The sequence below is a fragment of the Paramacrobiotus metropolitanus genome, unplaced genomic scaffold (assembly GCF_019649055.1).
Source record: "Paramacrobiotus metropolitanus isolate TYO unplaced genomic scaffold, Prichtersi_v1.0 Parri_scaffold0000083, whole genome shotgun sequence".
Classification (NCBI taxonomy): Eukaryota; Metazoa; Tardigrada; class Eutardigrada; order Parachela; family Macrobiotidae; genus Paramacrobiotus; species Paramacrobiotus metropolitanus.
Window position 1 is genome coordinate 163,510 of NW_026570303.1, and position 14,273 is coordinate 177,782.

Below are 14,273 nucleotides of genomic sequence, written 5' to 3' on the forward strand. Positions count from 1 at the left end.
TATATTTTGTCACAAATCACAATTACGCTTCAGCCCGATGAGGGGTAACCATTTAACGGAACAGTTACTCCCGCATTTATTGTGCTGAAATCTTACACAAGATTAAGGGTGTACGCATATCATGGAATTGCTCTAACGAGAAAGCATAAAGAGTAAAACAGAGTAAAACAGTAAAACGGAGTAAAACACGAAGCGCCCGGCGAGAAATTTGTCAATTCGTATTTAACGAGAATATTATATATATGTATCGACGGATTGACGTCAAGCAGTCTCCACTCTTTCGGCACTCGGAGCGGCATTAATTACTGAAGCCAAAGGATTACACGACTAAGGTCACTGGTATAAAAATAAGACCGCTTCCGCTGCGGTATGGTGAGACAGGTACCCACGCGCACGCGTCTACGAGTAGAGGTTGTTGTGCTTCAGATTTCAGGATAGGAGAAGCTGTTGGTCGTTTTACTAGTTTCAGGCATAGTTATGTGGGCGCAACGACATCTAGCGGGCTAATTGAGGGAAGACCACCAGTCTGTTAACGGCTCTTCGCAAATCCCTCAGGGCGATATAGCACAGAATCGGGCTGATCCAAGAATTAGCGTACAATGCGAAATATTGAATGGCTAAAAATGTCGGATTCCAGTAGTGCAGGAAATCAACCAGTAACCAGTAGACGGAGTTCGGTGTCCAGCAGATAATAACCGCCACCACTAAATAGCCTAACACGCGGTTATGTGCGCTTTGCTTGCGCTGAGTTGTACGCGGTGGCATGGAGGAGCTACCGGAAACTGTCGCTCCGCTTTTGTTCCCGGTGACCGGGTCGTCTCTGCCCTTCGTTACCGGGTCGTCTTTCTCTCGTGTATCTGTAATTAATCAAAGTAATTAACCACAGGCTCATTAAATTTAATCAGCAAAACGATCATTCTTGTTTCGTGCCGCTTTTGAGAAAAGTGCGAGAAAAGCTGCAATTGCCTTGAGCGACCACTTAAATTAAGCAAAAACCAGCCGTTGTGCAGTGTGCACGTCTGCGTCCCTGTATATGCAATGTACGAACGGTAGACATATAGATATGAATATGCAATGTACTCGTAGTACAAATGCTTAAGCAATCAGTTTCTATACAACTATTTATGAATTTATCCAGTTATTGATGTTGTCAGGTTCAATGAGAATATCCACTTTACAAATTGACTCTGTTGCCATGCATGCAGTTATTTTAATCCATACCTGGCTTCTCTTTTTGTATAGTCTAGAGTAACAGTTTTACTGCTTGACAGAAAGGTTTTTAAAAAATGTAATTAAAAGGAGGCAGGTTTTTTTGAAGCAATTACTGTTTCTAGTTGGGATGCTCCGCGTAGTCATGCCGATCTCCGTCTTGGCTTTTCGACGCAAGCGAATCTTATGTAGCACAACTGCACTTAATACGATCACCACCAGTTCCGTCGTGACAAAACGCAACAGCTCCACAGCCGACGCTGCATCTGGTTGGAATGTGACATTAATCAAACACTGCGTATCTTTCGGCAGCGGCCACATGCGTCCCGGCACCAACACCGGCAACCACAGCACATTGACCGCCATCCACATCACCATAATGGTAAAATAGGTAAAACGCAAACTAAGATGGCGCCGGTAGTGCACGGGATGCGTCACCGCCCACAGCCGGTTGACACTGATCAGAACGTGGCCATACCGCACCGCTGTCCCGAAGATGTTGATACAGTATAAAGAAAAGGTGCAGACAGACGCGCTGTAAGGGAAATAACCGTAGCTACCACGGATAAAATTAAAGGGCATCCCGGTAGCGGCAAACAAGACTTCGGCGACGGATAAATTGAAGATGAGGGCGTTGAAACTGCTGCGCAGTGTGGGCTCTTTGCAGTAAGCCGCAATGATTAATCCGTTAGAGATAATTGTGGCGATGATGGAGAATCCCAGAAAGCCGTTCAAGATGGAAGAGGTCACCGAAATGCTGGTAAAAAATCCAGCGGTTGTATTATTTGGATGCTGATTCCCAGTGAAAATTAAAAAAGTAGATACATTTACAGAGAGGTTTTGTCGAGTGATTTCGAGAAACATTTCCAGTTTTCAATATAGAATTCGATATAGGTATGTTGTCCTAATTTACAAATATTTATCTTAAGTGGCACTGATCCTTCAGTTGCCAAAAAAACAACGCGTCTGCACGCTTCGTTAGAACACTAAGCTTTCGTAGTAGTATTCGTAGTACACTTTACTCTGATTGAGTCTTAGTGAATAAGGAGCTATCCTTTCCGTCTTCCGTCAGAAGTTGAAGATCCTGTATTACAGATATTACAGACGTGTTGTAGGATTGCATTATTTAGCGCTTATTTTAGCGCTCAGCCGGTATAGCAATGTGCCGAATACTCTGTAAACCGGAACTGGCTGAATGGAACTCATGCCGTGCATATTACGCTGTAAAGAAGGAGCTAATGGAAGAAATGGATCCCTTACGTCTTAACATGTTAATATCCATTGTGAAATGTTTCCCCTTTGCGAGTTTGTTCTCCTCGATTCCTGATCGTTCGCTGACTAATAACGCTAAGCCAAGTAGATAAAGGCGTACAGACTACAAACTCTCGCGAGAATTAAACCCGAAACACAATCTTAACGCTTAACAAGCTGGTGGAGATTTCCGTATATCCGACGCCAAACATACCAAAAATAAAAACGTGCATTTGAAAGTGATAAATTAAATCATTGTGCACTACTTTTCTAAAAACAGAAAGAAATAAACATTAAAACATTAAATATTAAAACAAATAATAATACGGAAATTAAAATATACATACAATATTGAAGTGTTAAAACCAAAAAATCAAGTGTCGATAAATTAAAATTATTAGAATAAAATTTTAGCATTAATGCATTTTTTTTAAAGTTCAGCACATATAAGTTACGAGCTAGCTTGGTTCAAAGCGATCTGCTTAAGCGTTTCCTAAGGTATTTAAGAAAGTAGTAATCGTTTATACAGAATTTAATGACAATTTACCCTAGTAGAACTTTCTATACAAAATCAGTAAATTATTTTGCCCTGCAAAAGCGGTAAAGTTGCATTTCCTTTTGCGAAAGTAAAAACTATCACGTGGATTTTGAGTTATTTTAAATCGCTATTCATCTGTTGATGGGGTAGTTATCAAATACATTCAGTTCCAGCCGGTCATGGTGTAACTATTCGCACTAATCATCGATAAAACGTACCAAACGTGTCTGTAAAGAAAATATTTTGGTCGCCGACATGCGTTGCCACACGCTTACATCAGATGTCAGACTTTTGTCAGTCTTCTAAAAAGAAGCATTTAGTCAACATTCTGATGTCTGATATGGTATTGAGCAAAACAAAACTTGTGCTGCATTTCTGAATATCGCTGCTTAAATTATCTGGAAAATTTGGAAGTTGAATTGTTAACAAGTCCTCTCGCGGGATGATAATATGCGTCATCAATATGCTTACGTGCTCTGCCAGTTTTTATTACAGGTCTAGGGCACTGTCTACGGGTATGTGGTCTCTTTGCATACTCGTACATTTTGTTTTGCAAACCACCAACGATTCAGCAATCAAAATTAAAGCAGGAAGTGTTGTAGGAAAACTGATCGCCGATCTGCGTGTTTCTCCAGGTAAATTTCCGCGCACAATCAACGCTAAGCACCGGTGACCATTCGTTGTGGATGACGCTCATCGAGACCTTAAAGCTGCGTAAATCGTCAGCAGTGAGTGCAGTTGCATTAGCCGAGCTACCCGGAGCTCGAATATCGTCCTCAGGTAGCACAAAACTCCCAACCTTCAGGAGTTCACCTTTCTTTATCGCAGCAGTAAGGTATGGTTTTTTCTTTAGGAAATTCCGGAACCAGGCGAAGGAGCAGTCACAATGCAGACGGCGAATGTTTTCAAACTGGTCATTAGGCAAGAAACCCCTAGCTTCAGGGTGATCGTTCTCTGCACGTGAATACAGATCCCCAGCAATTGCGCCTTCCAGGGTGAGGATTTGTAGATTGCTCAAATCGGTGAAGGTATATGGCTCCATTTCGGCGATCGTTGTCGACGTTATAAACTGAACAGCGCGCACTTGCGGCATACGCGAGAAGTCGGCTTTTCTGATTACCAGACCATGGCAGTACCAACCCAGCTGGAAACGTAGAACGTTTGGCAGCATCCCATGGCAAACACTTTGGCTGTGATATTGGGTGACTTGCAGAATAAGGCAGACAGCTGAATAACCTGGTTTCGTACCGGTTCGATGACGTCATTATGAATTGCAAGCCATCGATCGTCGGTGTTATCGTACAAAGCGATCGTTATCGCTCGCGTTGGGCTTATTCCACTAATGGCTTTCGTTATTGCTATCATATGCTCCCGAACCTTTTCCGGACAGTTGAAGTCGATGTACGTTTTCTCAATAAAATGTCCCCAAGGGTGCGCACGAATTTCCTGGTCGGTGGCATTAAGACAGTTGTCAAACTGATACGTTGAACTGAACATCACTTGACTGCAGCTTGTTTCTTTAGCGAAACGCAGACAGAATTCTGCTCTGGTGAGACCATCCGTACGGAATGGGAAGGTCACAGTGGGTGGTGCCGCTTCGCTCTTAAAACGGGCAGGCTCGCTGCATTCCGTTTCCAGTTCGTCCACCAAACCTGCGGAAAAAATCGTAAGTGAAATGATAAGGAAGAAAATATCACCATAGCTTTTCTTACATTCCACCAATGATGATCCTTCCAGCACCAAAAGGACGGAGACTAATACACAAACAACGTGCATCTCTAACCGATGCAAAGAGTCCGCCTTGTAAAGCATGGTGCGTTGATGCAGTGAAATATGGACGGAGCGTCTGAATGCAGGAGAAGTACGTAGCTGACTGATCGGAAAACAAAAAATTAGCGTGCAATGGAAACAGGTTTCCACTGGCTTTATACTCGTAATCCGCCTGGCGCATCGTAGACATTTGTGTTTCTTGAAATAATGTTGCCATACTGCCAATTATGACGCCTAATGTACTTGTAGTTGCTGTTCCAGATGTATGTACTTGTACTTACCTGTATGGCGATGGCACCTATACAAATTATACGCGCTCTTGTCAGCGAGTTTAGCTGGTGTACAACTACACTGTATAATAGTCTAGTGACTGTATAGTGTATACGTTGTCTTCTTATAAAAGTGATAAATGGCGACCGACACAAACGATCTAATGGAAACTAGCTTTAATTTCCAGACCAGCAAGGCCCAACCTACGACCTCCAGGCATCGCAAGCGTGATTATTAGATTATTTAACAGAATAATTATTAATTTCTAAACGATCGAGTACATTGTGCGCAGTACAACTCATTATACGAGTACATTGCGCGCAGTATTTACCGTACAATGCAGCCGACAAAAAATAATATTCTGCAATCAATTATCAACTCTCAGCAAAATAATAAATACCTAGCAGTGATTGCTCTGCATTACAGGTAGAAAATACTTGTATCTGTACTACTGCTTGATTCCATTAATTTAGTGCGCACTGCGTTACAAGAATTAACAATTTAATGTTACACTTCGTGATTCGATGAATATGTCAATATACGCTCACATAAACCGTATCTGTACGAGTATGATGAATCAGAAATATTTACATAAAAAACAATCTGCAGCTGGAAAACCAAAATGAATAGAATAAATAAAGAGACTGTGGGATAGATGGTGACATAAAACTTACAAATATGACAGATGTAACAAACCTCTACTGAAAGCCTATATAAAGCGTGGTGTTGCAAAACAAAGCATACTAATTTTGAAAACTGCTTTCCGCTGCGATCAGAGTCTCCACATTTTAACCGAAGCTGTATGTCAGTTCAGGTCGGAAATGGAGCGACTGGCCCCGTTACTCATTTACCGAGCAATGAAAATTACTTAAAAACGTTTAAATTATTAACTTGCATTTAAAGCGACACGTCCAACCGACAGAATTTCTAGTTACCATTTAGAGACATCGGTTACTGTCATGTTGATGCCTTATACGTAGTTGATTTTAAAATCAGCTTTATCGTTGCAAGTATCCCCAATATGCAATAACACCTGCTGCATCTGCATTCCACAAGATAAAAGTTTCATAAAAGACTTATACAGTACCTACTACGAACTACACATAGTCCATGACTTCGATATAGCATCGACCAAGGAAAAGCAGAAGGTAAGGAGGCCTTTTCCGACAATTACAGTTGACTTGCAAACTGAGCTTTTGTAAGCAGATACTATCGGACACATCTCGTTGCGCTTCGCGAAAGGTTATCATTATGTTAAATCACTTTAGATAACTCGTTAAATCGTAAACCAGTTTTGTAGGAGAGTTAAGCCTTGTCCCGAATTCGAAGCGAATCTTGTTGCGATACAGCAACTCCACCTCGCGAGGTGGCTTCGCGTACCGTATCTGTAGGCGTGGCCACTGCATACAGCCACCTCGTACGGTCGAGCAACTATACCGAAGCTAGATTCGCTTCGAATTCGAGACGAGGCCTTAGGTATCAGTATTTAGGCAGCATGCAAATTTGCTCTAGAGTTGGTGCAGAGCAACTGACGCGCAGTTTTGATGAAAATACAAGTATATTTCTTCGGGATGTACACCAGTTAGAAAGTGAGTTCGAAAGAGAGGCATTTCGTCATTTCCGAAATATGTGTCCGAAATTAGCGAAAAATGATTCCGAGTGAGATTCGCCGTATACAAAAGGAGCTGTCAGTATCCACAATTATCTGTACAAGTACTTCTATATATGTACTTTCGGGGCTGGAAAAATCATGTCCGTTAAATGTAAGACACTTTATAAACACGTGGATTCACATTCGAACTCCAGACTTCAATCATAATCGTATGTAAATCGCATTTGTAGGTTTAATGGCGGATGACTTGGAAAATGAATGCGGTGAACTGTCCCTCGTTCAAGCAAAGCAGTATCACCTATCATGCACATAAATTACCCATTTCGCTTGGATCGTCTCACCAGAGCAGAATTCTGTCTTTGTTTCACTAAACAAACTAGTTGTAGTCAAATTATGCTCGGTTCATTGTACGAATTTGAAAACTGCAATAATGCCACCGACAGTGAAATACGTGCGCATCCATGGGGATTTTTTTTTCGATAAGACGTATATGGATTTCAGTTGTCCCGATAAAGGTCGCGAGGAAATGAAGGCAATAACGATGGCTTTAAGTGGAATAAGTCCGACGAGAGCATCAGCGCTCACCTTGTACGACAACACCGAAGACCAGTTGCTTGCCATTCACCGCGATGTCGAACCTGTTCGCTACCAGGTGATCGAACTGTCCACACTTTATTGCAAGACGCCGAATACCACTGCCAAAGGTACGCTATGGGAATGCTGCCAAACCTCTTAAATTTTTAGTTAGGTTGGTACTGTCATGGTTTGGTAATCAAGAAAGCCGATTTCTCGCGAATGCCGCAATTACGCATCATTCAGTTCATCATGTCCACTACGATTGCCGAAATTAAACCGCACACATCCGATCCGATTCATCCGCACACATCCGCACACATCCGCACCGTTTACCGATCTAAGCGCTCTGCAGATCTTAACCCTGGAAGGCAAAATTACTGGAGACCTATTTTCACGCGCTGAGACGATCACGGCGTCGCCAAGGGTTTCTTGCCAGATCACGTTTTCGTACACATTCGTCGGCTGCATTGCCAATTTGCCACTGCTCTTTTGCTTGGTGCCGGCATTTCCTAAAGAAGAAACCTTATCTGACTTTGGCGAGAAGAAAGATACAGCTGATGACAAATGACAATTGGAAGTTTCGCAATTTCCGAGGATGACATTATCCCACCTGGGAGTTCCTCGTATATGACAGTACTCACAAGCCCGCAATTAGACAGCTTTATTGTGACAACAGGCGTCATTCGACCTAAATTGTGGCCGGTGCTCAGTGTCAACTGTGCCTAAGAATCAGCTGGAGAAACACACAAGCCGGAAGTCAGTTTTCCTACAACACTTCTTGTTATAACGTAAACTGCTGCCTGAACGAAATAACCGTGCAGTGTAAAGTATTATCAGTGAAAAATTGGAAATCTTTGGAAGAAAAAGAATTGGAAAACTAGTGTTGAGTTTGCTCGTTAAACTTTTGATGATCCGGTGAGTAATGTTGATCCCAAAATCAAAAATAGCAGCGGTGTTGTATGTTGGTGCGATATTGAGTGTCACTCGTGTTTTGAGACAATTACTGTATAAGTATTAAATTAAAACGAACCACTGTCATTAGTCGATGTGAACAAAAACTTGCAAGGAAACCTGGAAGCTTAGCACTATACTATAGTTTTTTACGTACAGTGTAGATAGCAAACTGTTAACAAATGTTTATTGTTATCCGCCGACTACGTACAGTGTTATTTCAAGTGCCGGGAGCTTAGCGTTACGTGCAACGTTTGATGTTGCGCAAGAGTTAAAATTCCCCGTCAAAGAATGCTGTACAAGTGCAAGTGCAAGTGCACGCGGTGCATAAATTACCACGGCTCTCGCGGCAAAAACAATATCTCAAGAAATTAGCCTCCACCAACCTTGACAGGGAGATCTCTACTCGCATATTAATAAACAGTAATATTTTTGTAGTGCTATAAATGATTTATTACGAAAACACTGTGGCGACAATAAACAAGGTAAACATATTAATAAAATTAAGTTTCTGTCTTTCTGCGATCTGCGATCTCATTTTATTTATCGTCATAAACAGTTGTTCAACAATCCAAATTAGAGCAAGAAGTATTGTAGGAATCGATCGACGGCCTGTGTATTTCTCCAGTTACTGTAATTTCCGCTCACAGTCAACGCCGAGCATCGGCGACCATACATTTTTAATGATAAGCATTGTGACCCTAGTAGTGCGTACTTCATCCTTTTTTCCTTTTTGATATAAGTGATTTTTTGGCCGTGATTGTGAATGCAGTCGCATTCGCCGAACTACCAGGAGCTGCAATATCGTCCTTAGGCAGAAAGAAACTTCCGACTTTCAACAGTTGACCCTTCTTTATCGCCCCAGTCAGGTACGGCTTTTCTTTTTAAAATTACGGAACCATGAGAACGAGCAGTCACAATGCAAGCGCCGGATGTCCTCGAACACGTGATCTGGTAAGTTGCCCCTAGCGAAGTCGTGATCGTTCTCTACACGTGAAAATAGGTTTTCGGTGATTTGGCCTTCCTGTGTTAAGACCTGCAGATTACTTAAATCGGTGAACTTGTACGGTTCCATTTCGGCAATGGTAGTTGACATGGTGAACTGAATGACCCGCATCTGCGACATCCGCGTGAGATCGATTTCTCTGATTACCAAACCATGACAATACGAGCCCAACTGAAAACGCAGAACGTTTGGCAAAACCGGTTTTGCCTTTAACATTACTGGTATTTAAAACTGGCAACGGCTATACATCTGCTGAGATCTTAGCCAAATTTTTTTACTAACGAGGCCCAACCCATGACTTTGAGACAATCACATGCCCACTGAATCAGTGTGCTTAATTTTATGCTGGTATTTCCATGCCGCTCGTAATTCATTACGTGACTTGTGCTGTGGGCTGTATGGTACACAAACATTGCTGACATTCACTTATATACAGTACACACTACACACTGCATTACAACAAGGAACAATATTAAATTACAGTAGAATTAATTACATAATTTTGATGGTAACGAAATATGCGTTTCCCTACACCGCATAACAGCAGCCGTCGTTAAATAAAAACGGTAACTAGATAAAATTATTTTTCAACAGCAAAATATCGATTATAATTAGGAAAAGCTGATTAGGGAAATCATAATCCATACAGGGAGACGAAAATGCATGTGGAAGGCGATGAGGGGGTCTGTAAGAAAGATGGTGCCGTTCGGAATCTGTTAAATAATCCTATCTTTTCGGCCGTATCCAAAGAAGCCCAACGCTCGGCTGTCTTCTTTGCGAAAAGTCGAAAAGCACCGAACGTACGAATACGTAAACGAGGTGATACTGTATTATTATGGAAGTATTTTACGGGTAGGAGTAGAACTAAACAACATATTGTTTTGATCTGTTCTCATTACAAAAAACTACATGTCGGGAAAACTGCATCAGGAAATAAGTTCACTCTATTCTCCAGTACAAAGAGGCCAGTTTGGTTAAACTAGCAATTCAAGTTGTAGCAAGATGTGTTGTAGGAGAACAGATCACCCGCTTGGGTGTTTTCCCAGTTAAGTTCTTCATCACAGTTGACACTTAGCACCGGCGACCATTTATTTTGAAAGATTTCGATCGATATACTAAAGCTATCTAGCTCACGACGGGAGAGAGCTGTCAAATTAGCGGAACTTCCGGGAGCCCGAATGTCGTCCTCAGGCAGCACGAAACTCCCGACTTTCAGCAACTGACCTTTCCTTATCGCAGCAGTCAGGTGCGGCTTTTTCTTGAGGAAATTTCGGAACCACGCGAACGAGCAGGCACAGTGCAGGCGGCGAATGTGCTCGAATACATGATCTGGTAAGGAACTTCTAGCTTCACTGTGATCATTCTCGGCACGTGAAAATAGGTTCCCAGCAATTTCACCTTCCAGTGTCAAGATCTGCAGATTGCTCAGATCGGTGAAAGTGTATGGTTCCATTTCGGCAATCGTCGTTGACATGGTAAACTGAATGACTCGCACTTGCGGCATCCGCGAGAAATCTGCTTTTCTGATCCGCAAACCGTGACAAAACCAGCCCAACTGGAAGTGTAGAACGTTCGGCAGCATTCCCAGTGCATACACTTTTACAGTGGTGTTGGGCGATTTGCAAAAGAAAACTGACAGTTGAATAACTTGATTCCGCACCGGTGCAGTTATGTCCTTATGAATGGCCAGCCATCTGTCATCGGTATTGTCGTACAGTTTCAGCGCTATTGCTCGTGTCGGGCTTATCATATTGATAGATGTGGTTATTGTCTTCATGTCTTCGCATTCTTTGGTAGGACAGCTTAAATCAATGTATGTTTTATTAAATAGTGCTTTGCATGGATGTGCCCAGACTTCGCTGTCGGTGGCGTTGTTGCAGTTGTCCATTTTATAAGTTAAGCCAAACGTCGCTTGAATGCAACTGGTCTGTTTAGCAAAGGAAAGACAGAATTCAGCTCTTGTGAGGCCATCTGTACGGAATGGAATGAGGGATGGTGCGGATTCACTTTTAAGAGAGTCAGAAGTCTGGCTGCATTCGGTTTCCAGGTCGTCCGTCACACCTACAAACCGAAAGATGAACCAAAGAGTAGCCGTAATTTCGACAATTTAATATTTTTGTATGTTTTACATTCAACGGCAAACAAAATTTCCAGTATCAGAAATACATATAGGAGTAAAACGAGCGGATAAGTACAACGACGGTACATCCTTGGAGAAATTTAGCGATATACTCGTGGAAAATCTGGAAACCTTAGCAAGCGGAGTTTTAGGCAATTATACTGAGAAGACAATTATATTGAGAAGCACAGACATGCCTCAATTAAAATTTGAGTCGGTGTATGCAGCTGGCCGAGACATTTGTCGAAAAAGTTAATATTGTGATCTTCCGGTTAGATAGTTCGGTTAACCCTTGACCTTTCTAACTAAACTCAGATATTGCCACGCGCCGAGTGCACAATGTTGCGACGTTGTGTTTCCAGTTGCTACCGGTATACGACTACCGCCCGGTGCTGGAATATCGTACGCAATTTAAGTTAATGGTGTAAGTGTAACTGCTGAAAACAGTTAAATACCTACGTGAAACGTTGTTTCGTGTTTCGCGAAATATTGTCCTTCTCTAACAAAATCTACAACAGCACCGTAACCACGACCGTCGCAAAGTGGAAAACCAATTGCATAACTGACTATAAAAGCACAGGAACATGTACTGTATAATGAAAATAATGTTTTTCGAAAGAAAGGCTAAACTCATGAACAGCGTTTAGAGTCTATCCTCATGTCGACTAACGGACTGATGTACGGGGAGTGGTGTCATTAGCAGTCCATGTTGTAACAAGTGGTGTTGTAGGAAAACTGAATTCCGGCCTGGGTGTTTCGCCAGTTGAAATCCTGAGCACAATTGACGCTAAGTACCGGCGACCACTTAGTGTCGATAACGCGATATCGGAGGCTAGAGCTTTCTAGATCATGACGTGTGAGTGCCGTCACATTAGCGGAACTTCCAGGATCCCGAATGTCGCTCTCAGGAAGTTTAAAGCTCCCAACAGTCATCAGTTCACCTTCCCCTATCGCAGCGGTCAGGTACGGTTTCTTCTTTAAGAAATTTCGGAACCAAGCGAACGAGCAGTCACAATGCAGTCGACGAATATGCTCGAACGCGTGATCTGGCAAGAAACCCTTGGCTATCCCGTGGTCATTCTCTCCACGTGAATACAAATCCCCAGCGATTTGGCCTTCCAGTGTTAAAATCTGTAGGTTGCTTAGATCGGTAAAAGTGTACGGTTCCATTTCGGCAATGGTAGTTGACACGATAAACTGAATCACTCGCACTTGTGGCATCCGCGAGAAATCAACTTTTCTTACCACCAGGCCATGGCAGTACCAACCCAACTGGAAACGGAGTACGTTGGGCAACAGTCCCATGGCATACACTTTGGCTGTGATATTGGGTGTCTTGCAGAATAAGACAGACAGCTGAATAACTTGGTTTCGAACCGGTTCGATGACGTCATTATGAATAGCCAGCCATCGGTCATCTGCGTTGTCGTAAAGGGCGATCGTTAGTGCGCGTGTTGGGCTTATCCCACTGATAGCTTTCGTTATGGCCGTCATGTGCTCCCGACTTTCACTAGGACAGTTGAAATCAATGTAGGTCTTCTTAATGAAGTCTCCCCAAGGATGCGCTCGAATTTCGCTGTCGGTTGCGTTGTTGCAGTTGTCGAATTTGTACGTTGAACCGAACATAGCTTGATTGCAGCTGGTTTTCTCGGCGAAGCGAAGGCAGAATTCTTCTCTGGTAAGACCATCCGTGCGGAACGGAAACGTCACAGTGGGTGGTACCGGCTTGTTTTGGGCAGCAGCGGGCTCGCTACATTCGCTTTCCAAGTCATCCACTAAACCTACAAGCGGAAATGTGAACCAGAGCGTGCCTGAATTTCATCGCATGTTCAGATAAATTTTAAAATTCCTTACATTGTACGAACAAGGGATTTTGCAGTGCCAGAAATAAAACCATCGATAGCAATGTTAGTAGAGGCTGCATTTTTGACGTATAGACGGTATAGTTAATATAATGGTGCATCTTCAGTGATTAGTATTACTGAGACCAGCAATACCTTCGTAATAAGCCGCTTCCACTGGTCCACTGTATTTGTAAACTAAACGTGCTTGATTGAAGTTTTATCATGAAAGGCAAGCGTTTACTGCGAAGATTCTATATCAAGATAGCCTCCGGTCCACCTGTATCTACCACAAACGACGAAGGTGATTGCATCGCTCTTGACAAAGTCGATATTTCCCAGCTAGAAGCCGCCAAGTGCCAACAAGGCATTTCACTATTTGCACTAACTTCATGGATCTTCGGATTTTGAAAGATAGTCTACATCGAGCGCGGTTTGGATTTGGATGGGTGACCACTCTGAGTTCAGGCTGCGAGTGTATGGCCCGCAAGGCTGTGTGCGACGTGGTTAGTCGGCATCAGCGCTGACCGTACTGAGTGGCGTGTACGTTTCTTCGACGCCTGGGCTTAAACGGATCCTCCATGGTTCAACTTGCTCGTCGCATCAGGATAAAGCACCTGCGCTCCATTCCTCATTCAACTACGGATACGGCCGAACGATACGGATCTTGTTGTCTATAGCGTTTAGTCTGCGTGCTTTATACACGTTTATGTCAATGCTTAGCCATTGTCTAGTGTGCCAGTGCATGGGTCTAATAATGCTTGCAATTCTGAGCTGTGTTGTATCATATGCCTTCTGTAGCGGAGTTTGATAATGAGCGTGTGTTGTGTTCGGTCAGGTTTAAATTCCCATGCTGTGTATGCAAAACACAGCAGGTTAATGGGTTACCTGCTACCGAGATGAAACTATTAAACTATTAAACTTACGAACAGCGTATATGCATCGTGGACGTATACATGTAAACCTATGCATGTTTTTAGTTTCGGCTTGAGCATGATTACATTTAATTGTTTAATTTTGCGGCAGGTTCATTGAACCGTGACAGGTTCTCATATGCGGTATACGACTAGAATCAGTCGTAGCATATATGAAACTGTAGTTTCGGTTTTGGTCTTCGATATCCGTGCGTA

The 14,273-nt window shown here is 42.7% G+C and overlaps 3 protein-coding genes across 3 annotated transcripts; all 3 read right to left on the reverse strand.

The window, feature by feature from the left end:
* Window positions 1-3,470: 3,470 nt before the first annotated feature.
* LOC129595851 (uncharacterized) lies at window positions 3,471-4,902 on the reverse strand. The gene is made up of 2 exons (XM_055492982.1): window positions 4,711-4,902; window positions 3,471-4,650 (listed from the first exon to the last, which is right to left on the reverse strand). Exons 1-2 carry the CDS (start codon window positions 4,808-4,810, stop codon window positions 4,115-4,117), a joined length of 636 nt encoding a protein of 211 aa, XP_055348957.1. The 5' UTR covers window positions 4,811-4,902; the 3' UTR covers window positions 3,471-4,114.
* Window positions 4,903-10,090: 5,188 nt separating this feature from the next.
* On the reverse strand, window positions 10,091-11,492 carry LOC129595874 (uncharacterized). Its single transcript, XM_055493005.1, has 2 exons — window positions 11,313-11,492; window positions 10,091-11,244 (listed from the first exon to the last, which is right to left on the reverse strand). Exons 1-2 carry the CDS (start codon window positions 11,389-11,391, stop codon window positions 10,163-10,165), a joined length of 1,161 nt encoding a protein of 386 aa, XP_055348980.1. The 5' UTR covers window positions 11,392-11,492; the 3' UTR covers window positions 10,091-10,162.
* Window positions 11,493-11,754: 262 nt separating this feature from the next.
* Window positions 11,755-13,357, reverse strand: LOC129595873 (uncharacterized). The gene is made up of 2 exons (XM_055493004.1): window positions 13,157-13,357; window positions 11,755-13,083 (listed from the first exon to the last, which is right to left on the reverse strand). Exons 1-2 carry the CDS (start codon window positions 13,263-13,265, stop codon window positions 11,999-12,001), a joined length of 1,194 nt encoding a protein of 397 aa, XP_055348979.1. The 5' UTR covers window positions 13,266-13,357; the 3' UTR covers window positions 11,755-11,998.
* Between the last annotated feature and the right edge of the window lie 916 nt (window positions 13,358-14,273).

Excerpts from the sequence above, each read along its gene's own strand:
- LOC129595851 (XM_055492982.1), bottom strand. The coding sequence starts at position 4,810 with ATGCTTTACAAGGCGGACTCTTTGCATCGGTTAGAGATGCACGTTGTT. Across the intron at positions 4,651-4,710 it reads AGGATCATCATTGGTGGAAT|GTTTGGTGGACGAACTGGAA; the intron begins GTAAGAAAAGCT and ends TTTTTTCCGCAG.
- LOC129595874 (XM_055493005.1), bottom strand. The coding sequence starts at position 11,391 with ATGTACCGTCGTTGTACTTATCCGCTCGTTTTACTCCTATATGTATTT. Across the intron at positions 11,245-11,312 it reads AATTTTGTTTGCCGTTGAAT|GTGTGACGGACGACCTGGAA; the intron begins GTAAAACATACA and ends TTCGGTTTGTAG.
- LOC129595873 (XM_055493004.1), bottom strand. The coding sequence starts at position 13,265 with ATGCACCATTATATTAACTATACCGTCTATACGTCAAAAATGCAGCCT. Across the intron at positions 13,084-13,156 it reads AAATCCCTTGTTCGTACAAT|GTTTAGTGGATGACTTGGAA; the intron begins GTAAGGAATTTT and ends TTCCGCTTGTAG.